This window comes from Bos grunniens, chromosome 11 (assembly GCF_055505025.1).
Source record: "Bos grunniens cultivar Pamir isolate PY7600 chromosome 11, Bosgru_T2T1.0, whole genome shotgun sequence".
Lineage (NCBI taxonomy): Eukaryota > Metazoa > Chordata > Mammalia > Artiodactyla > Bovidae > Bos > Bos grunniens.
This window is the reverse complement of record NC_141175.1, coordinates 58,601,053-58,625,452: the sequence shown is the minus strand read 5'-3', so window position 1 is coordinate 58,625,452 and position 24,400 is coordinate 58,601,053. Positions and strand designations below refer to the sequence as shown.

General features: G+C 51.6%; 1 protein-coding gene and 2 long non-coding RNA genes across 5 annotated transcripts in view; all 3 read right to left on the bottom strand.

The window, feature by feature from the left end:
- The window catches only part of ATOH8 (atonal bHLH transcription factor 8), a 42,356-nt gene extending 40,322 nt beyond the window's left edge, over positions 1 to 2,034 (bottom strand). For all 3 annotated transcript variants that reach the window (XR_015136783.1, XR_015136782.1, XM_086326547.1), the window contains exon 1: positions 1,175 to 2,034. Coding sequence is in view for 1 of the 3 variants with exons in the window: in XM_086326547.1 (XP_086182673.1) it covers positions 1,175 to 1,930 (756 nt within the window). In the remaining 2 variants the exon portion in view is untranslated. The remainder of the gene's footprint in view (positions 1 to 1,174) is intronic.
- Positions 2,035 to 10,359: 8,325 nt separating this feature from the next.
- On the bottom strand, positions 10,360 to 11,628 carry LOC147363136 (uncharacterized). The gene is made up of 2 exons (XR_015136784.1): positions 10,860 to 11,628; positions 10,360 to 10,651 (listed from the first exon to the last, which is right to left on the bottom strand). It is a non-coding gene; the product is annotated as an uncharacterized LOC147363136 (long non-coding RNA).
- A 7,332-nt stretch (positions 11,629 to 18,960) lies between these two features.
- LOC147363135 (uncharacterized) lies at positions 18,961 to 20,135 on the bottom strand. The gene is made up of 2 exons (XR_015135889.1): positions 19,888 to 20,135; positions 18,961 to 19,632 (listed from the first exon to the last, which is right to left on the bottom strand). It is a non-coding gene; the product is annotated as an uncharacterized LOC147363135 (long non-coding RNA).
- Between the last annotated feature and the right edge of the window lie 4,265 nt (positions 20,136 to 24,400).

The window sequence follows — 24,400 nt, the reverse complement described above, 5'->3', positions numbered from 1 at the left end:
ATAAAAAAATATCATATTTTCTGAAATCCTTTGTTACTGGCTAAAGCCTAGAGAGGGTGAATAACTTTCCTGAAGTCACACAGGAAGTCAGCTGCAGAGCAGGCAGAAATCCTGACCATTCAAAACAGTCACATCCACCCATCCCCTCAACCTTCCCCATGCCCTGTGTGGAGTGGAGGCAGATGGCACTTACCACACACTTCTTAGATCTCTCTTTGCTCTATGAAAATGAACAGCCTAGAACTCCTGAGCAGTCTCAATCTTGTCTAAGTGGAATTGTAAAACTGCCACTCCCCACTACAGGGAATTCTTGGACAACTATTCCTCTCCATCCTCCCAAGAAGACAGTGTCTGGTGAGGACAGCTGCCACCTGCCCTAAACTAAGAAGCCCCTAACCCATTCCAGAACTAGTTTCTGAAGATCCCCTATCAACCAGTTCCTGCTCAGCAGACCTGCCTCTTCCATGTGCACTGAAGGTCAGCAGTAAGGGGAATCTCCAGGAAAGACTCTCTCCAGCCAATTCCTGGGGAAGGGTTATAGCCAGGGTCCTTAAGGGCACCGAGTGGGGAGGGGGGGGTGCAGAGTGTGTAAGCAACCTGAGGGCAGGGACAACCCTGCTGGGAGGCGGGGGCTGAGAAGGGGTCGACAGGCTCCCCCGGAAGACGGAACACTTATATTCTGGCAAAACCAGGACCACCCCTCAGCAGCATTCCGGGTCTGCCAGAAGGGTAAGGGTCTTCGCCCTTACCCACCGGAGACAGATTCCCACATTTCCCCTCTCCACTCCTCACTGCGCCCAAGGGACTCCGGGAGACAAATATTCGCTGCCATAAAAGTGAACTATGAGGGCTGAAGTCAGACTCGCAGACAGGGTCACCCCAAAAGGGATGGAAGTGGCAGTAAAGAGGGCCAGAGATCTCTAACCTTCATCCTCACTTTGCAAACTAAGACCCATACCAAAGTGTGGCAAAGGTCGCTGCCCCAGGCGGTCCCATACCTGTCTCGGCGCCGGGACCGACCAGGCGGGGATTACTTGCCCTTTTATCCACACCCTCATCCTCCTTAAAGTCACCCCACCCCGCCCGCCCCACCACTTGCCCACCCAGCCTCTTGCCCACCCACTCCCACAGCCATCCCCAAGCGCAGTGAGGGTGTGTGGCTGGGAGCCGGTACCTGCTTCCTGAGCGCCTCGAAGGCTGCGCTGATGGTGTGCACTCGCGTCCGCTCCCTGGCGTTCGCCAGGAGCCTCCGGGTCTGCTGCAGGGCTTTGATCTCCGAGGAGGCGGCGGTGGCTTCGCCCGGCCGTTTCCTAGGCGACGCGGAGGAATCCGGGTGGTTATTGTAAATTACGTGTGAAATTGACGAGTAAGAACTTTCCCCAGGGCGCGTGGGGGGCGCGGGGCGCACCGAGGGCTCTGGGGGCGCCGGGGGCGCCGACGGCGTGGGGTGTGCTGGCGGTGCGCACAGCAAGATGCGGGGACGCAGGCCCGGCTCCCGGAAAGGCTGTGTCTCGGGACCCCCAGGTACCTGGCCCTGGGGCGCAGGAGGCGGCGGCGGCGGAGGCGGCGTGGGGAGTCCCGGCCCCACTGCGCCCAGGGCGAAGCCGCGTTTCCGCGGGTCCAAGACCTCCGGCGCCCGGGCGCCCCCGCGCTCCCCGGCCGTGTCCGCGCCCCCACCTGAGGGAACGGCCGGCGCCACCCGGGCTGGCACCGGGGTCGGGACTGGCTGCAGCCGCTGGGTTCTGTCCCGCAGCCCGTTGGTGGCGGTGGCGCCGTGCTCGGGTGCTTCCAAGTCCAATCGGAAAGTTTTATAGCCGTTCGCGCGCCGCGCCGGCTCCTTGCCTTTCCTCTTGAGCTTCTTGAGGCCGTTCAGCTCCTTCACGCACACGGTCTTCCAGGGCCCGTCCTGGAGAACCGGGATGTGCTTCATGGCGCGGGTAGCGCGCGAGGCAGGGGCGTGGGGCTGCCCGGGAAGCGCGCCCGCCGCGCTCGCTCTGCCCGGGCGGCCGCCGCGCTCAGCGCCTCGGAGTCGCCAGCTCTCCCCCTGCTCGCTCGCTCGCTCCCTCCCTCCCTCCCTTTCTCCCCCTCGCCCCGGGGCAGCTGCGCCGCCGGGCTGTCCGTTCCCGGAGCGCTCAGAGTGTCATCTGAAGTCGCTGCCGCCGTGCCAGCGTTTCTGGAGAACGCCCGCTGCGCTCCATCTGTGTTTGTTTAGCCTCAGTTTACACAGAAGCCCGGTTCCCCAGATCAGTCAGCGCCGCCGCCTCCCCAGCCCCGGCCGCCCGAGCCGCGAGCGCCTTTAAAGAAACAGGAAGCATTTTTCAAAACAGCTGGGCTGCCGGCCGCCTCCTTTGTCCGCGTCCTCTCTGCCTCCCCCCACCCCCAGCCCTTCTGCCCAGAACCTGCCTCCTCCGATTCTCCCTCCCCGCCCCCTCCTCGAGTCCCGGGCGCTTCCCTTTTCCCGCAGGACAGTCTGCTCCCGAGCACATGGCTTCTGGGCCCTTGGGCCCTTCCCCAAATCGGAGCTAGGCCTTCTCTCGGTGACCTTCCGCACCCAGCACCTCCACGTCCAGCCCTCCCCCCAACCCTACCCCAGCTTGCCAGGCGAGAAAGAAACTGTACGGCGACTTCTCCTGGAAGAGGGTGAGGTCATTGGGGGCTGAGGGGAGGAGGAAGGCTCTGGGGTTGCCCAGGACCCTCAGGACCCCTGCACCGCAGTCCCATTCGCTGGGTCACTCGCTGGAGCAAAGGGGAACCAGGAGCAGAAAGCCTAAGCGACAGGGAAACTGAGGCTCCAAAAAGGAATGGGCTTTTCCCACGGTCACGCAGCGAGTTTAAAGAGGCCCATCATGGTGGAAGCTTCGGATTTCGACGCAGCATCTGTGAGAATCTGAAGTCACCTCACCCCAGGCTGCCCGTTAAGCCCGGATTTACTCATCTATGAAATGAGAAATTCGGAGAACATCAACGCCTAAATCACAGCGTGGCTGTGAGAAATTAAGCCCCAGGCACATGGGAGGGACCAGTCCAATGGAAGCTTTGGTTATTATTACTATTAATAACAGAGGCAGAATAGCTCCTAGAGGCAGATTTCCTGGCCGGCTCTGCCACTTACAGACTGAGTAACACTGGGCAAGTCACTGAACCTCCCTGTGCTTCCCTTTCCTCGTCTGTAAAATGGAAGTAACAGTTGTATCTCCAGGACTGTTGCGAGGGTTAACTGACCCTGTATGTACAAAGCGTTCAGAGCAACCTGGTGCAAAGTGAGAGCTTTGCAGGTGCCTGCCGTTACTGGCAGGGGGCAGAGAGTGACTTCCCAGACCCTTGGTCCTCAGTGCCATCCTACTGGAGATTCTGGGGAGGGGAGTGGGAAGGTCAAGCTAGTTGGCCCTCACTAAGCCCTCCCCAGCCCCCCCACTCCCCCACCCCAGAGGCTGCCCCAAGGACCTGCACATACTCCTCAAAGGCCTTTCTCTGTAGCAGTTTCTCCTTAAGGTGGTGATGGGTGCTTTAAGTAGTTTGGGAAAAGATCGACCTTGGCCTGGGGCTCTGACCTCTGCAACCACTGGAATCCTTATCTTTCTGGTTTCAGTCCTTCACTCCCACCCCCTACACCCACCAAACCCAGTGGGGGTTTTCTTCAGGGTTCATCTGGAGTGCCTTCTTTCTCTCTCTCTCTCTCTCCTCTTGTCTAGGGGAGAATGACCTAAGGGTGTGAGGAGGTAGATAACTCAGTAGCCTGTGCCTTGCAGTGTCCTGGAAGGTAGGAGAGGGGTCCAGGCAGAAAGTTCAGGGGCAGGAGCATAGATTGTGCTTGGCTTTTCTCTCAAGGCCTGTGACCCTGGACAAGACAGTTCATCCCACTGGAGTTCTGAATCTGTCCTTGAGGGTGACATTTCTGTGCAGCCAACCTCTCAAGGTGGTTAGGGAAATAAAAAGAGATCACAGATTTAAGAGGACTTTGACATCAAACATACCCTCATATGTCTGCATACACATAGGAACACACACACGAAAGCATGCAATTTTCTGACTATGGCTGGCTGAAATATGTGCTTAGTCGTGTCCGACTCTTTGCCACCCCATGGACTGTAGACTGCCAGGCTCCTCTGTCCATGGGATTCTCCAGGCAGGAATACCAGAGTGGGTTGCCATTTCCTCCTCAAGGATGTCTTCCGAACCCCAGGGATCGAACCCCTTGTCTCTTCTGTCTCCTGCATTGGCAGGTGGGTTCTTTACCACTAGCGCCACCTGGCAATAGTAAATGCAAAACCTCATTTTTTTCCCACGGGGGGAATCGGTCCCAGTATGATACAGTGATTGCTTCCTGAGGCACCCACTTCCCTGGACACCCAGCATCTTCCCATACCTTACCTCTCTCCTGAAGACCAAGGGTAAACCCCAGACAGGAGCCCCTATTCTCCTGCTTTTTCCCCACCAGCCCCAGGCCCTTTGAAGAGAACATTCTTCTCGCTCTTGGATGACTGGCTTCAGTCTCCTCTCTCTGTAAGCCTTGGCTGGTCATCACAGCGCCCTGTCACTCTTGCTGGCCTCTGCTCACTCCCAAGAATTGCTTCAGCTTGTCCTTCACTGAGGTCCTGTCTGAACCCCTAGGTTTGTGAGGCCCTGAAACACTGCTGTTTCTGGGACTTCTCTGATGGTCCAGTGGTTAGGACCCTGTGCTTTCACTGCAGGGGGCCTGAGTTCCATCCCTGATCAGGGAACTAAGATCCACAAGCTGCTCTTTCCTTCCTCCCTGTCTCCCAGGAAACCTTTGCTGAAGCCCTCACTTCAGTATTCTTGTCTGGAGAATCTCATGGACAGAGGAGCCTGGAGGGTTACAGTCCATGGGGTCGCAAAGAGTTGGACCTGATTGAATGACTAACACTATCTTTCACTTTCATGCCCTTTATATTTGCCAGCTCCCAAACAGAGTCTGAGACCCCAGCTAGCCCACTCCTCACACATCTAGCCAGTCAGTAGCAGAGATGGGGGGAAAGCCAAGTCCTCCTCCCCAGAACTGCTGAGTTCTTCTCTGAACCTCAGTTTCCTCCTCTGTAAAATGGGGATCATAGTATCGTCTCCCAGAACTGGCATGAGGTTGGGGTGAGACTGCATGTACAACACTAAGCTGGAGTGACAGTGGCCTCAGGCCTCTGGGTTGGCACAGCTGCCCAGACTCCTTGCATCGCAGCATCTGCCTCCGGTCTCGGAGTGCGCTTGCAGGCTGGAGGTGTCCACAGCTAGTTGGAGCATGTGGAAGTCTTGTAGCAGGACTGAAAACTGTCCCTAAAGAGGCCAGCATGGGCTCCAGGAAAATCACCTGTCTTTGTTGAGTATCGAGGGCTCCACTCATACTGATCCTGAGCCTGTCACCAACTCTCTCAAAACAGTGGAGAAGATCACTGAGATCCCATGGGAACAGAGGAGGAGAAGGGAGTGGATAGGAGTGGTCAGCTGCGCTGGGCGGAGGTGGAATGGGACTCAGACCCAGCAGGTCTTCCAGGACACGCTCCTCCCCCCCGCCATGCTGCCTCTCCTGTGGGCCCAGGGTTTGGCATCAGGCTAGCCTAGGAGGAATCTGCTTTGCCACTTACCAGCTGTGTGGCCTTGAGCAGCCCCTTTACCTCTCTGAGCTGTAGTTTGTTATCTGGGCATTACTTCCTTAGTCATAAGATGGAATGCCATGCACCAGAACTGGAGAGGCCAAGTGATGTGAAGGGTCCCTGTTATTGTGATTCTCAGCCCTCCAAGTGGCAGACCTTCAAAGTTCAGGCTAACTGCCCAAGGTCCCCCAGCTTAAGGGCAAACCTGCCACCCAGGGCTCACTTCCCTTAGTCTCCTGGAAAAGTGGAGGCAGACCAGCCTGCTGGCGCCCTCTGGTGGTATGATACAGTATGAACTACACACAGCATAGCTGACTCCTCACAAGAATTTAGAGCGCAGGACTAGAGTGAAGTCGCTCAGTACATCCAACTCTTTGCGACCCCATGGTTCCTCTGTTCATGGGATTTTCCAGGCAAGAATACTGGAGTGGGTTGCCATTTCCTTCTCCAGGAGATCTTCCCGACCCAGGGATTGAACCCGGATCTCCTGCATTGTAGGCAGACGCTTTACCGTCTGAGCCACCAGGACTACTGCTGCTGCTGCTGCTAAGTCGCTTCAGTCCTGTCTGACTCTGTGCGACCCCATAGAGGGCAGCCCACCAGGCTCCCCCATCCCTGGGATTCTCCAGGCAAGAACACTGGAGTGGGTCGCCATTTCCTTCTCCAATGCATGAAAGTGAAAAGTGAAAGTGAAGTCGCTCAGTCGTGTCCGACTCTTCGCGACCCCATGGACTGCAGCCCACCAGGCTTCTCCATCCATGGGATTTTCCAGGTAAGAGTACTGGAGTCGGGTGCCATCGCCTTCTCCGGAGCTACCAGGACTGGTAGCCCTGAAATGAGAGTAACATGGATTTTGTGAATTCATAGAAATGCCAGAGTAAAAAGGCTTTCAGGGCTCCAAGTGGTCTCACACCCTGCTTGGAATGGGACAAGACACAGACCCCTAGAAAACCTATGTGCGCGCATGCTCAGTCTCTCAGTTGTGTCTGACTCTTTGCGAACCCATTAGGCTGTAGCCTGCCAAGCTCCTCTGTCGATGGAATTTTCCAGGCAAGAATACCGGAGCGGGTTGTCATTTCCTCCTCCAGGGGGTCTTCCCGACCGAGGGATCAAACCCACGTCTCTTGCATCTCCTGCCTTAACACTCGGAGTGTTTCCCTCTGAGCCACCTGGGAAGTCCTACATTAAAAACAGCCACTGGGCGGTTCCACATCCTCTGTGTGGCTGATCCAGGAATAGGAATGAAGCTAGAAAGAGAAGTGAAGGCAAGAGCTTAGGACTTGGGTCACTGGGAACAAATGCTCAAAAGCCAGGCAGTAATACCACCACAGTGGCAGTGAATATAGGCTCTATTTCTACATAGGCTCAATTTCCTTGTAACAACCCAGGGAAGTAAACCCATTGTACAGATAAGGAAACTGAGGTTCCTAGACCAAAAAGAAAAAAAAAAGAAAAAACTTGCCAATGGAAAAGTTAACAGAAGTGGGATTTGAACCCTGGCCAACTGACCCCAAAACTCAAGCTTTGAACCACTGTGTTTTGTGGCCTCCTGAGACCTCAGTGACCAGCATCTGACCAGGCGAGTCACTGGGCCACGTACAGGGCTGGCCTCTCTGGCTGGCCATGCTGGCCTCCCTGCATGTGCCACCAGGCTGGGTGAGCTTCTTGCTGTCCTCTTCTCAAGGGAAGCCTCTGGCCTCCCTTGGACCAGCTCAGTGATCCTCCAGGTCAGGGTCAGATGTCAGGGGTACTTCCTCTGGACATTTGATGATCTCAGGCATATGGATCCCAGATCTTATCCAGGCACTGGTACCTCCTGGCATTGCTGGGTGGAACCTACCCAGCAGTTCCTTAGTGCATACACACCACCCATGGGGGAGGACAGGAGAACTCTGCCAGGTGGCACCCCATGATTGCCATCTCCTTGGCAAATGAGATGGATCCTTGGATCCTTGCTACTTGGAATGCTGCATTCCTGAGTCTGGAGTTCCCATTTCCGACTGTCCAGATTGTTCCAAAGAGGGTGTGTCTTCAATTCGAGCAAGGAAGAATGGAATTAGACTGCCAGAAGGCTACAGAACGCATATGATCACTGCCTTCTGGAGTTGTGCTCATATCCACACTGGATAGGACCACCCAAGGGAGTGAGCAGTGAGTAGGATACAGCCAGCCTGGTGGCCCCCAAGTCCGCTCCCTACCTTTCAGTCAGAATGCCTGAACTGCCGCCATTAACCAGCAAGACACTGGATCCAGAGGACAGAAAGGAGATATCCAGGCAGAAAGCTCTCAAACTCCCTCTCCAGCTTTCCTTCTAGCTCCCTCTATCCAAGTGACCATCTAAATTGTGGAAAATTGAGAGACTTTGGGGCTGGGACAGGGCCTGGATAAGGACATGACAGGAGGGAAGCGGGGAGGCCTTTAGTACACCCTCTCTAGGACTCCCTCTCTGGGGTTCTGTCTCTGGCATAAGCTTGGGTATCCCTTCTCAGGCCCAAGCACATGCTCTGTGGCTAATGCAGCAGACTCCCCTGCACAAGGCAAAGTCCATAGGGCACACTTGGTCCTGACTCCTGTGGTCAGGAAGGAAATGGGAGGGTCGGGTCCGGAGAGAAGGGGTTCAACAAGCATGAGGGGGAGCCTGGTACAACAGGCAGGTGGGTGCCAGGTTCTCACACAGTTGACCAGAAGTCCTTTGAAACCTGGGACACAGCCTGTCATTCCTTTGGGTGACTTCCTTTTTTCCTCACATGTGTTAGAGGCTGCCAGCAATCCTCTCCACCTGCAAGCATGCAGGCAGGGGTATGTTCCTCCATCCCAGGAACCTGGACTGCCTTGGCTAATGGAGGCCTGCTGGAGTAGAAGTGATGCTGCGCTTTTAAGGGCACTGGCTGTTTCAGCTTCCTGCCAATGGGAGCCCTGAGTCACCATGTGAGGGGTCCAGGCTACTGTGTTGCAGGGCGAGGCCTCATGGGAAGCCCCATGGTGCCTGCCAGATCTGTGATGGAGGAAGGGACCCAAACACCTGCCTTCAGATGCTTCTAGCCTCAGCCTCTCTCTCTCTGTAACCACATGGAGAACCTGAGTGAGAACTGCCCAGTTGAGCCCAGTAAACCTCCAGAACCATGGAAACGTATCCTGAATTGTCGTGTTAAGCCACTGCATTTTGGGGTGATTTGTTATGCAAGCAATAGAGAACTGAAACATTCCAGTAGGAACCAAGGTTGGCATCTAGTCCCCCGTTTCTCCCATTTCCTCTCTGATCTCATCCCTCAGTTCTCCCCATAACCCACCCCATCCTTCTGCTCTCACCACACTGGGCTTCTTCTATACTTTGAACTTAGCCAGAAGGCTCCCTTCTGCCTCAGGGCCTTTGCACTGGCTATTCCCTCATTCTGGAATATTCTCTCTCAGGTAGCCTGTGACTCACTCCCTCATCCTCCTCTGGTGCCTCTATGTCACCTTCTCAATGAGACTGTCCCTGGGCATCCCGTAGAATTTGTATCCCCACCCCTTCAGAATCTTCTGCCTCTTTCCTGCTTTAATTTTTCAAGCACTTGCCATCATCTGACATATTATATATGCATGTATATTGCTGGGGTTTTTGTTTCTTTGTATCCTGGACTAGAATGTCAGCTCCATGTGGGCAGGGATTTTTACCTGCCTTGTTCACTGCTATATCCCAGCATCTAGAACAATCCTGGTACACGTGTGTGCACGCATGCATCTGTACTTAAGTCACTTCAGTCGTGCCTGACTCTTTGCGACCCTGTGGACTGTAGCCTACCAGGCTCCTCTGTCCATGGGTTTCTCCAGGCAAGAATACTGGAGTGAGTTGCCTTTTCCTCTTCCAGGGGATCTTCCTGACCCAGGGATCAAATCTGGGTCTCCTGCCTTAGGGGCATATTCTTTACCATCTGAGCCACCAGGGAGGGTCACTGCTCAGTTTGGACCAGGTCTTACTCAACTATTCAATCAGCTGCTTTGATAGAAGAAGCCAGTGGATCCAGAGATGATCGTGTCTTAGAAACAATTGCTGTGACCACCGAGAACTGGTGGTTCGTTGAATTCACTTTCTTTCTCTCTGGCTTCGTGTCTCCTGGCCTGATAAACAACATGGGGGACAATGGGTGCAAATCAACCATCATCCAGTCACTTGACAAACCTGGCACCTGGCCAGGCCCCTTGATGGGACTGGGACAGAGACATGAGGTGTCTGTCGTCAGGAGCTCGAGTAAGTCCCACCTTTGACTTGGTCCACCTGTGGTGATTCAGTGCGCATTTGTAGACACCTGCTGAGGCTAGGGAAACAGCAGCGAACAAAGCAAAAACCCCTGCTTCGGGGAGCTGACGTTTGGCGAGAGGGCATGAGGTGACCACCCCAAGGAGCTCCGGGTCCAGTAGAAAGATGATACAAATCCAAGAGCTGTTAGACACAGTTTGAAGTGACACACACTGCAGGGAAAACTCTGGGAATTCCAAGTGTGGCAGAACCATTCTGGGAGACTTCCTGGAAGAAGAGGCATTTGGGGTTTTGTTTGTTTGAATATTCATTTGGGAAGATCCCTGGAAGCTCAGACGGTAAAGAATCTGCTTTTAATGCAGGAGATCTGGGTTTGATCCCTGGGTTAGGAGGATCCCCTGGAGAAGGGAACGGCAACCTACTCCAGTCTTCTTGCCTGGAGAATTTCACGGACAAAGGAGAGCCTGGCAGGCTACAGTGCATGGGGTCGCAAAGAGTCAGACACGACTAAGTGACTAACACTTTCAGTATATTTATTTGTTTTATTTTTTGGTTGGGTTGGGACTTTGTTGCTGCACGTGGGCTTCCTCTGGTTGCAGCGAGTGGTGGCTCCTCCCTTGTCACGTGTGGTTTCTCATTGCGGTGGCTTCTCATTGCAGAGCACAGGCTCTAGGAGCTCAGCCTTCAGTAGTTGCAGCGCAGGGGATTAGATGCTCCATGGCCTGTGGGATCCTCCCAGATCAGGAATTGAACTGGTGTCCCTTACATTGCAAGGTGGATACTTAAACCGCTGGACCACCAGGGACGCCTGAAGAAGAGGCATTTGAACCAGGCTGGAAGGACAATGGGATTTTTGGCCAGGCAGACCTCCTCCCTGACAAATATCCATAGCTTACTCCCTAGCCTTCTCTCAGCCTCCTGTTATGTCACCTTTTGCTAAGGCCTCCCTTCACCACCCACTTACAACTGGAACGTTACCCCTTTTCTCCTTCACACACACTCTATGATCCACTTACACATCTATGGGATCCATTTGGCCTGCGTTCCCACCTGAAGTAGACAGGAAGCAGCAGGGAGCAGTGGCACGCACTCCCTCATGGAGCCTAGTGAAGGTTCCTCCCTGTGGTGGGTAAGATGGCAGAGCAGAGAGGGGATGGTAACGGGGCCCTGCCTTGACATCGGGGATTTGCTAAGAAGTGAGGGGACAGCCAAGCCTCAAGGAGACTTGGGAGAGCACACCGCCAAGAGGACATGAGGGTTCAGGCTCTGCGCTTTCCTTGACCAGCATCTGACTTGGCCCTGCCCTCTCTGGTCCTCTTCCCTCCCCCAACATCACACTGTCCCCCAGATTCCTTCATTCCAGTGAGCTCTGATGGGAAAGTCCAGGGTCTTCAGTGGCTTCTCCTCTGCTCCTCCTCTGCCCTCTATGTGCTCTGATTCAGTAAAACAGTGTTATCCATCTTTACCCCATGTTGTCCATTTGAATTGTATCACCCTTGTGCGTATGTGCTGAGTTGCTTCAGTTGTGTCCAACTCTGTGCAACCCCATGGACAGAGGAGCATGGGATTCTCCAGGCAAGAATACTGGAGTGGGTTTCCATACCCTCCTCCAGGGGATCTTTCCAACCCAGGGATTAAACTTGGTGAACTGTGACTCCTGCATTGCAGGTGGATTCTTTACCACTGAGCCACTGGGGAAGCACATCACCTTTGCAGTTTTGTTTACTAATTTATTTCTTTTTATAGTTATATAAAAATTAAAAGTATAAAGCCTAAGAGCGTAGCGATGTCCTAGGGCTCTGTGACAAGGTGTCACCTTTCAAGACAGGAGCACACATTACTCAGGGTTTGAGAAATTCCAGGCTGGATGTTATCAGAGTTGTCCTAAAGTTCTGACTTGCTGATCTGGGCGTCGAAAAATGCATTCTCATCCCAGGACCAGCTATGTACCCTTCCCTTGGGTATCTGCTTCCTCTGTCCCCCTGCCCTTGCAAACCTCAGTTTCTTCATCTGTAAAATGGAAAGAGTAAGAAGGTGATGGCTCCTACCTACCTGGAGATACTCCCACCTTTAACATCTCAGCGTCTGTCTTAAGCCTCTTCCAAATCCAGAGCACAATGGGGAGAAGTGAAAAGTTCACTGGCTGTAAAGAAAACTCTCTTGCAGGCCTAACCCCTATCGCAGGCAAGAAAAGCTCTGTCATGGAGCCATCAAGCCCACTGGAACCCAAAGCCTGATCAGTCAGGGGGCTGGCAGAGAGCGAGCCAGGGGCCCATTAGTGCTTCCCTCATCAGGACCTAGTTGTCAACAGCCTAACAAGAACTGGCTTAAGCCAGTGATCTCCCGGGAACTGTTACCAAGACTCATAGGCATGCTCTGTGGCTAGATGAGAAACCAGTGTGTGATAACTTTTTTTTTTAGGAGAACAACTTTCAATTCCCCAAGGAGCACATTCCTTCATTGTGAAGTATTCCCTACCCATCTCCCCCATTCCCTCAGAAAAGAAAGGAAATTAAAAAAAAAAAAAAAAGGGCTTGGCTGCTTCTTCTGTTCAGGCTCCTTGAAAAACTATTTTTACAACTCTCTGAAAAAGTCCTCTCTGATGGCGGCAGCCGGAGCCCATGGGGGGCATAGCGGAGCTGACGCAATGCACGTTTATTAGCAGTGAGGAAAATTTAAAAGGTACCGCTCTACCACAGCCGCCCCACAGACCTGGGAAGCCCCGGGGACAGCTGTCGATCTGGTGGTCTCTGGGCTGAGTCCTCAGACACACTTAATCAGTTGCAATCCTAGATCGGCACAGCCGGAGGGAGGCTTGGAGATCATGTAGGGCACCGAGGACAAATGCTTTTCATCATGCATGCCAAATCTAATTGATTGGTAGGGGCTGCCTGAAGCCCTGTGTTGAAAACGATTCTGAGGCTGCATCCAGGTCCCATGGGAATGAACACTGTAATTGATTAGCAATGTCTGCCATGCAGAGGGCAGATTCATGCCATGTGTTGGCCATTCCTGGTCTAGTCCAGCCTTCCCATTTTATTGATGGGAGAGACTGAGTCCCAAAGCCCATTGTTTGTAGGGTCTTTCCCAGCCTTTTGGGGGGGCTGGGCTGTTGTCAGTGGTGTGCCTATGTGAGTACATACATGCTCAGTCCCTTCAGTCATATTCGACTGTGCAACCCCATGGACTGTAGCCCGCCAGGCTCCTCTGTCCGTGGAATTATCCAGGCAAGAATACTGGAGTGGGTTGCCATGCCCTCCTTGAGGGGATCTTCCCAACCAAGGGGTCAAACCCTCATCTCTTGCATTGTAGATGGATTCTTTACTCACTGAGCCACCTGGGAAGCCCTGTCAATGGGGTATGTGTGGGGGCGGGGGGGACTTAAATATTTGTGAGGTCCAAAGATGTGTCCAAAGACTGTCTCTGAAAAAGCAAAAGAATGACTGGGTTGGGTCAATTCAGTCAATGGCTTATTCCTGGAAATAATTGGTAAGATCAGTTGTCTTGTAGGATTGACAAGTGAGTTCAACCTGTGTAGATGACCTGGCAGACCAAGGTGACCCCTACACAGTATTTACCTAACATTAATGGTTAGACAGTCAAAGAGTCCACGAGGCTTCCCTGGTGGCTCAGTGGTAAGGAGTATGCCTGCCAATGCAGGAGACACGGGTTTGATCCCTGATGCAGGAAGATCTCACGTGCCTCGGAGCAACTAAGCCTGTGTGCCACAACTATTTCACCTGTGCTCTAGAGCCTGGGAGCCTCAACTACTGAGCCCATGTGCTGCAACTACGGAAGGCTGCATGCCCTAGAGCCCGTGCTCCACAACAAGAGAAGCCCCCACAATGAGAAGCCAGCTCACCACAACTAGAGAAAAGCCTGTGCAGCAACAAAGACCTAATGCAACCCAAAATAAATAAATAATGAAAATAAAATTTTTAAAAATCCATGAGTGAGGCTAACCATTTGGCCTCAGGACAATAAAATCCTCAAATGACCAATGGAATCATTCTAATCAAATGGACAGCTATCCTTCTGGTCTCCACCTGACAAGCTTGGATCTAACCATCCTGTCCATACTCCCTTCCCTCGCCCCCATCTTTTCCTCCCTGCCAAGCCTGGCTTGTTTCCTTCTCCTCTACTGAGCCTGAGAGAGACCCTGAAATAGACCTTGCTTTCTCTAACCAAGAATCCTTCTGTGGTGGGTCAGACAGCCCCCCCACAACCAATACCTGCACATCAGCTCTTCCGTTTTAGATTCCCTCCTTCCATCTGTATGACAGCTCAGGGACCATCCAGACCATTCCTCGGGGTACAGACTCACTTGACATCACTGGGAAATACTGGCCCCGCTGGGTCCCCCGACTACCTCTCAGGTCATGCCGGGTGCCCTGGATACATCCATTCTGTCTGGTCCAGCTGGGTATTCATGAACCTCTCACAGTGGCAGATTACTACTGAGGACCCCTGAAGGCGGCAGTCCCACAGTGAACATTTGGGGTGGGAAAGAACTTGGCATGTAATGCGGTGTGCTGAGGAGTACAGAAAGGGACCCGGGTCATTGATAAGGTGAGCCTGGCTGTCAGAGAGGCCTGGCTTGGTAGGAACTCTGGCAGGACTGCCCAGGGGCCCAGCCACCACTTCCTGGGGATGATGAGATGGGGCAGATTTTGTTCGGATCTCTCAGCACTTGTCACACTGCCCTCTGGGAGGTCTACCTTGGCATCTTTCATCCCCAACTTAAACTTAACTGCTCTTTTTCTGGGGGGAAAAAAAGACAGGCCCTTACCCAGAGAACTTGGCTAAGTGGGAAAAGACCCTCAGTGGTCAGGAGAAGTCAAGCTTTATTATGGGACAACTCTGAGCTGAACTAGGCTGGCCACGTACCAGCTAGGAGCTTGGCCAAGTTCCCTAAAAGCTCTGGTCCTCAGTTTCCTCATTTGCAATGTAGGATAGAAAGACCACTGACCCTCAAGGGTTGCTGGGACGATAAAGGGTCATCAATGAAAGGGCTCAGCACAGTCTCAGCCTGGGGTAGCTAACAATCTCCTGAACACCTCTTTTCTTTTCTATGCAACGTATATGATCCCTGACTTTCAGTGGTTTGACTGAAGATTTTTTTTATTTTTATGGTGGTGTGAAAGTGATACACATTCAGTAGAAACTGTGCCTGAAATTTTGTTCTTTTCCTGCACACGTGGTGCATCCCTGGTGGTTCAGTGGGTAAGGATTCCACCTGCAATGCAGGAGACCTGGGTTGGGAAGATCCCCTGGAGGAAGAAATGGCAACCCACTCCAGTATTCTTGCCTGGGAAATCCCATGGACCAAGCTCTGAGCTACAGTCCATGGGGTCCCAAGGGTCAGACATGACTGAGCGAATAAACCACCCCCACTCGAAGCGATACTCTCTTGAGATGCTCTGCAGGGGCAGCCGCCACTCGCAGACAACCATGTGATCACACCAACCCACAAACATTCTGTCCCCAGACAACTTCTGTTTTTCACTTTCCGTCCAGTGTGCCATAAATTACATAAGAAAGTCCATGCCATGTGTGTGCTCTGTGCCGAGTGTCCGACTCTTTACGACCCCATGGACTGTTGCCCGCCAGGCTCCTCTGTCCATGGGATTTTCCAGGCAAGAATACTAGAGTGGATTGCCATTCCCTTCTCCAGGGTATCTTTCTGACCCAAAGATCGAACCTGCATCTTTTGCATCTCCTGCATTGGCACGTAGATTCTTTACCACTCTGCCACCTGGGAAGCCCAAGAAAGTCTGTTACAAGATAGATTTTGTATTTGTTAAAATGGGCTTGTGTAGGTTAATGGAGTGTCCCAAGTACGTTTAAGGTAGGGTAGGTTAAGTTATTATCTTTAGTAGATTGGCTGTATTACATACATTTTTTGACTTAAAAGTACTTTCAACTACTGATGGGTGTATTAGGATATAATCCCATCATAAGCAGAGAAAGACTTGTACTTCATACTCAGGGATGGGACCCTACCACACCTCCTCTGGGAAGCCTTCCCTGAAAAACCTCAGCCATTCATGCAGTCTGCAGGACAGCTCAGGGAGCATCAGGAACTCACTTGACCTCACTGGCACCACTGGTCTCCTGATTCCAGCCAGGGAACTTCCAAGCTAGCCTGACTGTTCTGTGCTGAGACCCTTGTTTCTCTAAGAGCCTATGAGTCACTGGGGGCTGGGGCAGGGGACTGCATCTCTCCTTGCTCCAGAGCACCCCCACCCTGAGCTTTAAGCAGAGGATACAAGGGGTGCTGGATAAAGTGGCCACACAGATCCTGGCACCATCTTCCCACCCCCATCCACCTAATCTCTCTGGTTCCTCTGATTTTTCCAAACCCCTGTCTAGTTTCTTCCTAATGCTTCTGTCTCCACGTCTCCAGGGCTCTGTTTGCATGAGGGAAAAAGTCTACACACACACACACACACACACAAAGCTCAGAAAGCATTCAGTTGCTCCCGGGCGGGCTGCCAGCGATTGAGTGACCTGCAGCTTCCCCCCTAAATCGCATTCCACTGGCACGGATCTTGCCCCGCCTGACGCCAGCCTCCGAACTCGCCCCCAGAGCAAACATTTCCAGTTGGCAGCCTGGTCTTGTTTTTCTGAGGCCCCAATTCAGGCTCCCTTGTAGAAAACAGAAAACAAAATGCATGGGACCAAAAAGGAATTCTAATCAAATGTGAAAGGAGTCAGGGGAAGGGGGGTGAGGTGGAGAGGCGTTGGCTCCAAGGCCCAGGGGAAAATAGGAGCCTCGGGATGTGCAAAGAGTTTCTAAAAAGCAAACACACATGCTCACAAGCCCTCCTTCCCTGCTGGCTGGGAGGCTGGGATCAATTCATTCAGGCCACTGCCTCCTGCTAAAGGACTTACTCTGTTCTCATTCACAGCTGCGCCGCCGGGAGGACCAGGGATGGCGGGGGAGGTGGTGGGGAGGCTGTGGATCTGAAAGGAGAGGGTGGTCGGTGTTACAGGACTGGTGTTTGTTCTAAAGGGGAAATTAAAGGAAGAAAAATAAACATGGCCAGCCGGGTTTTCACGCCAGCGCATGCGGTGTCAGCACGAGGAGGGGGGCGTGTTTTGCCTTCTCAAAATAAGAGCCGCTCAGTGGAAAGATGTCACAACCCAGGCTCAGGCGCTGGGGGACAGGCCAGTCAGGAAGGGCTCAGGCTGGCGCCCAAGCCTCCCCATGGGGTCAGGCAAAGGCCGGGTGTCAGGGCAGGGGTGCTCAGCCAGGACCCATTTGTCAGGGTCGAGCCTGTGGGGACCAGACTCAGAAGGTCAGCCCCCGATGGGGCGGTTGGTCCCTGGGGGAAAGATGGGCTGAGGAGTGTTACTAGGGGAGGATGGACTCTGACCTGAAAGATGGGTGCTCATCTCAACAGGGAGGGAGAGATGGGAGAAGCCCACAGGATGGGAAGGGGCTAGGTGGGGTTATGGGGCGGGAAAGGGGATAAAAAGGATGCTTTGCAGACTCTAAAGTGAAGGTAGCTGGCCACAAACCTGGCTCAACCACAGAACTGGTCAGCAGGTCTACAAAGAACCTCCTGCCCAGGGACAAGGGCCCCATGAGGGCACTGGCGGGGATAGAGGGATCCTGGCTGCTCAGATGGTAAAGAATCTGCCTGCAATGCAGGAGACCCAGATTCGGTCCCTGGATCAGGAAGATCTCCTGAAGAAGGGAATGGCAAGCCACTCCAGTATCCTTGCCTGGAGTATTCCATGAACAGAGGAGCCTGGCAGGCTATAGTCCATGGAGTGGCAAAGAGTCAGACACAGGCCCAAGGGCATGTCAAGGCCTGGGCTGGGATGTAGAGTCCCAGCCCAGCAGAGCCAGAGAGGAGTTGTCAAGCATCAGGGGCCCCAAGGGAGTGGGCTGTCACATGAGGAGCTGGGCGGGACAGCTGGGGAGGCTGTGAGAGAGAGGATAAGGGCAGGCAGCCCAGACTCATACTGGGACCCATGTGACCGTGTCCTTCCTCTATGGTACCCACTTCCCACATAGGAAAGGGCCTGGCATCTTAAAGGGAGCTGGGAGCAGTGATGAGGTCCCAGAGTGATGGGGACTGGTGAGGTTTGCAGAAGATGTATGTGCTCAGCTGTGACAGTCCACACTGCTGGAGCAGGAAGTCACAGAGACCAGGAGGAGAGATTCAGGGGCCCCGGTCCAGTGTTCCCCGAAGATGGTAGCAGGACAACCTGAGTTTGAATCACCCAGAATGTGTAATAAATGTACATCCCTGGCATGCTTTCAACCTGCTGGATCCGACTCATCTGATTGGGTTGGAGCTGTACTATGGAAGGCCAGCCCAGGGGGTTCTCCTGACCTCCATAATGGTGCCATGATCTTTCCCCTCCAGCCCTTCTTCTCTGGCTGTACCCCTACCTGTCCAGACCCCAGGAACCACAGGACTCCCACTTTCCCTCTATCACAATCTGTGTGGGACATAATTAACAAATCTCTCCCAAGTGTTCAGTTCAGTTCAGTTCAGTCGCTCAGTTGTGTCTGACTCTTTGCGACCCTATGAATCACAGCACGCCAGGCCTCCCTGTCCATCACCAACTCCTGGAGTTCATTCAAACTCATGCCCATCGAATCAGTGATGCCACCCAGCCATCTCATCCTCTGTCGTCCCCTTCTCCTCCTGCCCCCAATCCCTCCCAGCATCAGAGTCTTTTCCAATGAGTCAACTCTGCGTGAGGTGGCCGAAGTACTGGAGTTTCAGCTTCAGCATCATTCCTTCCAATGAACACCCAGGACTGATCTCCTTTAGAATGGACTGGTTGGATCTCCTTGCAGTCCAAGGGACTCTCAAGAGTCTTCTCCAACACCACAGTTCAAAGGCATCAATTCTTTGACGCTCAGCTTTCTTCACAGTCCAACTTTCCCATCCATACCTGACCACTGGAAAAACCATAGCCTTGACTAGACTTACCTTGACTCAAATTAAGGACACCTCTAACCTGAAAGAAATGAGTCTCTAATGGTGGAAATTCAGACCTGGAAAGAGCGAGAGGGAGAGTTTGGGGAGTACGTGAGAAACCTTCCAACTAACCCTCAACTTTACTGTGTCATTGAGAGGCCCCACAGGTAGCTTTTAAAAAACTTCTTTTCCCTTTATTTATCAGTTCTTAGAATAGTGAGTTATTTTTCTCTAAGCATTCTCCAAATGTCTTTTATTATTATCATTTTGAATTTATGGATTTTAAAAATATTTGATGTGTTTCAATTCATTGCAAGGTTTTTATTTGGTTGGTTTTGTATTTGATGCTCCTTCAGGTTGGCATCTGAGCCCTTTTGACATGAGCCCAGTGAGGTTTGGCAGCTTTCTTAACTTCTGATAAAAGATGCTCTGCGTTTACCTTGTATAATTGTTGCTCTGTACCTGGAAACAGCCAATTCTCCAAGAAGACTTGATTCCTTTCAGTGAGAAAAGATGCTTGCATATGTTCTCAGTCTCTTCAATCTTGTCAGACTCTTGGCGATCCTATGGACTGTAGCCACCAGGCTCCTCTGTCCATGGGAATTCTCTAGGCAAGAATACTGGAATGGGTTGCCATGCCTTCCTCCAGGGGATCTTCCTGACCCAGGGATCAAACCTGGATCTCCTGCACTGCACGCAGATTCTTTACTGCTGAGCCACCAGGAAAGCAGCCAAAAGGTGATTAGAGACCACAGTTTGGTCACTATAGGTACTCAGTCAAAGACAGCTTGTTTCAGTTTCTCAATCTTCTCCAAGTAGAGCTTGAGTTTGGGCCCAAGGGCATCTGAAAGATACCAAGCCCTACCCCATTAAGTATGTCTCTTCTTCTTGGAGGTAAGCTTTCTACCCACCTGAGGCAGCTTCACCCCATATACACTCTATCCCGCCCCACATACACATACCCACCCACACATACCCTCTATCCTCTCCTCAAAAATGAACCTCAGTCCCCCAGGCTGCCCATTAGCCTCAAAGCCCTCTTCACCGTCTTTCTTCGATGCATACCATAGTATGAGGAACATAGCTAAGAAAATCCTACCTCAGGGGAGTTGCCATAGTTTTATGCCATAGTCTATTCACCTGCAAAGGGAGGTCAAAAAGTATTTTAAATGAGACAATTCAGGCAAAGTTCTTAGCACAGTGCTTGGCAAATAGTAAGCACTAGAAAACTTCATAGGTGTGGAGCACTCCTACCAGAGGATCCCACAGTCTTCGTGTGCAAATGGAGTTTCTCTGGATCCTTCCCTGACATTCCCAAAGCAGGAGGGCCTGTAGATCCTCACTATGCTACAAATCAGAGACACAAAGATGATTTGTGCTGGTTTAGGTTTGTTTTGTTTGCTTGTTTTTGGCCGCACCACATGTCTTGTGGGATTTTAGTTCCCTGACTGGAGATTGAACCTGGGCCTCAGCAGTGAGAGCACGTGGAGTCCTAACCACTGGACTATTAGTGAGTTCCTGGCTTTAGACTTTTGAGAAAGGGAGTCCCCAGAGGAAAGGAGCATTCAAAGGAAACAAGTCCCTAGCGTCCCTAGAGGGAGATTTTTTTTTTTTTTTTTTTTTATTTGGCTGCCCGGGGTCTTAGTTATAGCACTCAGGATCTTTGATATTCACTGCAGCATGTGGGATCTTTAACTGTGGCAGGAGGGATCTTTAGCTGCAGTATATGGGGCTTCCCTGATGGCTCAGCAGGTAAAGAATCTGCCTGCAATGCAGGAGACACAGATTCGATCACTGGGTCAGGAACATACCCTGAAGAAGGAAATGGCAACCCACGCTAGTATTCTTGCCTGAAAAATCCCACAGACAGAGGAGCCTGGTGGGCTACAGTCCAAAGTGTCAGACACAACTGAGTGACTAAACACACATACACATGTGGGATCTAGTTCTCTGATCAGGGATGGACCCCGGGCCACTTGCATTGCAAGCGTGGAATCTTAGCCACTGGGCCACCAGGAAAGTCACCAAGGGAGATCCTAAGTTGCAAGAAATAAGCAAATGTGTGTGTGGAGATAATGGGCATTGCAAGACAGGTGTGGGATAATAAGGTTGATGGGGATCTTGTGTGAGTACAAACCACAGCATGGCAGGGCCTCAGGAAATCTGGACCTGTGGGGTCTGAGGCTGCTCTGGGGACCAGCTTCCCTCTCTGTGGAATCAATAAGGCTGGTCACAAATATTCAAATTAGGCACAGCCATGAGGTTTGCTTTAGCCAATGAATTGTAAGCAGAAGGGGCATGTGTCACCTCTGGACAGAAGTTTTAACAGCTGACATGCAACTGGCTGAATTTCCTTCCCCTACCTCTGCAATTGTGGAAGCCTGGGTCAAAAGGGAGTCTCTGTTGCTCTGAGTTCTCATGTGGCCACAGTACACAGAGTCTTTCCTGCTCACAGGTAACAGGTAAGTCATGTGGGGTCAGGAATAAATTCTTATTGGGTTAAGCCCCTGAGATTGGGGATATGTTTGTTTCCACAGCAGAACCTAACCTATCCTAACTAATTGTTCTCCACCTCTTTTTCAGGGGCTCACTCCCCCTCTCTCTTCTGCATAACTTTTGCTTGCTCAACATTCTCCTGCGGCCCTGTCTCTGCCTGTAACCGCTTCCTTCTTCAGGATGTCTCAGTTCAGAGAGACAAAGGAAGACTGATTTCCCCAGCTCATCTCTTCATACCAGCCACATGTGAGTTGTTGCCCAGCTTATAGACTGGCTCTGTGGGCTAGATACCAATTCCTGGTCCACATAACTGTAGGGTAGGGAGACAAGCGGGGTAGGTGGTATCACATGATACAAATTACAACACCTGCCTGAGGATTTGGGTAGGACATGACTACCTGGAAGGGACTAGAAGTGGGAAGGCACCAGATGGGGGCAGGGGAACAGGGGTGTTTGCTTTTAAGCATTAAACCAGCTTAACCTTGGATCTACAATCTAGTCAACATCTGGCTGAAACAACACTTCGATGGAACATCTGGATACTTACTTTGCACAGTGTGAAACAGCAGGACCTTTGGCAGCATCTGTGTGAGTAACCCATGTGGGGTCTCCTCTGTGTGTTTAACATCACATTTGGGCTTTCCTCTGCCTGTAACAGAAAACCAGGCTCAAACTGGGTTTAAAAGTTTTAAAGGGAAATTCTTAGCTCCCTGGGCTGAAAAGTCTAGAGAAGAGGCTGGCTTTAGGTAGGTGTTAATCTAGCAATGAACAATATTACCAAGGACCCAGTTTCTTTGTATCCTGCTAACGGCTTTATCCCCAGACTGACTCCCCTCAGAGGATTCCCAAAGGCTATCAGAAGTCCCCCTGGTTGCATTTACCTCGTTCAGTCACAAGCATGGAATTGTATCTGTCTCAGCATCCCTAGCAAAAGGCTTGACATCTACTCTGATTGGACAGAATGGGGTCATGTACTATAACTGATCCCTTCACTATGACCTAAGGGTACTGGAATGGGCTGATGTACTTAGTCACATGCTCCACCTTTGGAGCTGGAGAAGGAGCAAGCTTCTTCAGAACCCCAAGGACCTCCAAGTACAAGCTGGAAAATGTTAGGTAGGTAAAAGGAGCATGAAACTTTACATCCTGCTAGATATAATGATTCAGCTGTAACAAATCTGCCTGCCAATGCAGGAGATGAGGGTTCAAATCCTGGGTTGGGAAGATTCTCTGGCAACCCACTCCAGTATTCTTGCCTGGGAAACCCCATGGACCGAGAAGCCTGGCAGGCTACAGTCCACAGGGTTGCCAAGAGTCAGGTACGACTTAGCAACTAAACACACACAGAGAACTGGGACTAAAGTGAGGCAAGTGAGGAAGCCAGGGCTCAGAGTTAAGGAGGCATTCGTTTTCAGGGTTGGGTTCCTCACTTGCTTTACCCTAGTTCCAGCTCTGCTGCACAACAAATTACTCCAAACCTTTGGTGGCTTCCCTTGCGGCTCAGATGGCAAAGAGTCTGCCCGCAATGCAGGAGACCAAGTCTGGTCCTTGGGTTGGAAAGATCCCCTGAAGAAGGGCATGATTACTATTCTTGCCTGGAGTATTCCATGGACAGAGGAGCCTGGCGGGCTATAGTCCACGGGATGGCAAAGAGTCAGACAGGACTGAGCGACTATCACTTTCACTTGGTGGTTTCAAACAAGAAACATTTATTATCTCATGGTTTCTGTGAGCAAGTCAGCAATTTGAGAGTGGCTTAACTGGGGGTTTCTGGCTTGGAGCTTTCTCATAAGGTGGCAGTCAAGATGTTGGCTGGGACTGCATTTATCTGAAGACTTGCCTGGGGCTAGAAAATCCACTTCCAGAATGGCTTCTTCACTCAGCTGATTGTAGAAGCTTGAGTTCTTCCCCCTTGAGGATTTCTTTGTAGAGCTGCTGGAGTGCCTTCTTGGCCTGGTAGCTGGGCTCCCCAGAGAAAGTGGTCCAAGAGAGAGCAAGGAGGAACCTCCACTGTCTTCTATACCTAGTCTCACAATTCACACACCATCACTCCTGTCATTTTCTGTTCATTAGAAATGAATCACTAAGTCCAATCCCCTACTCAAGGGGAGGAGAATATGCTTCCACCTTTGAAGGAAAGATTGCCAAAGAATTTGTAGACATATTTAAAGATGTCATGTGAGGGCGGATGGGAGGGAGGCTCAAGACGAAGGGATATATGTATACATGTAGCTGACTCACTCTATTGTACAACAGAAACTAACACAACATTGTAAAGCAATTATACCTCAATAAAAAATTTTTAAAAAGATACCATGTGAGGCAATAAGATGACTGGGTTACTAAAGACACCCTGTATAATTGTTTCTTTATGTCACATTATCTAAGGCCAAGAGGACACATGCTTTATCTCCTATGCCAACTTTGGTAATAGCAGTCAGAAAAGGAGATCTGTAACTGATTAGTAATGTTTGCCCTAAGCCTAACCAACAGCTATGGCTCCTTATAACAAGGGGGCCTATTTCTTTGATAAAAGAAATTCATCTATTCAGAATCCAGTTGCTCAGAGAAGGTGGGCCCCAGATAATGAATCAGGATTGGCCTAAACCAACCATCCCATGGGAATGGGCAATGCCATTCTCCCTTGCCAGAATTTCATTGGGGGACACAGATGTAACTCAGCCTAGCCAAATTTGAATTGTGATGCTGGAGAAGACTCTTGAGAGTCCCTTGAGTGCAAGAAGAACAAATCAGTCCATCCTAAAGGAAATCAACTCTGAATATTCATTGGAAGGTTTGATGCTGAACCTGAAACTCCAATACTTCGGCCACCTGATGCAAAGAGCCGACTCACTGGAAAAGGCCCTGATGCTGGGAAAGATCAAAGGCAAAAGGAGGAGAGGGAGGCAGAGGATGAGATGGCTGGATGGCACCCCTGACTCAATGGATGTGAATCTGAGCAAACTCCAGGAGATAGTGAAGGACAGGGAAGCCTGGCATGCTGTAGTCCAGGGGGTCGCAAAGGGTCAGACACAACTGAGCAACTGAACAATAGCAACAGTCTAGCCAAGAGAAGGGGAATTCTGATGGAGAATTTCTGGGAAAGGTTATCCTCT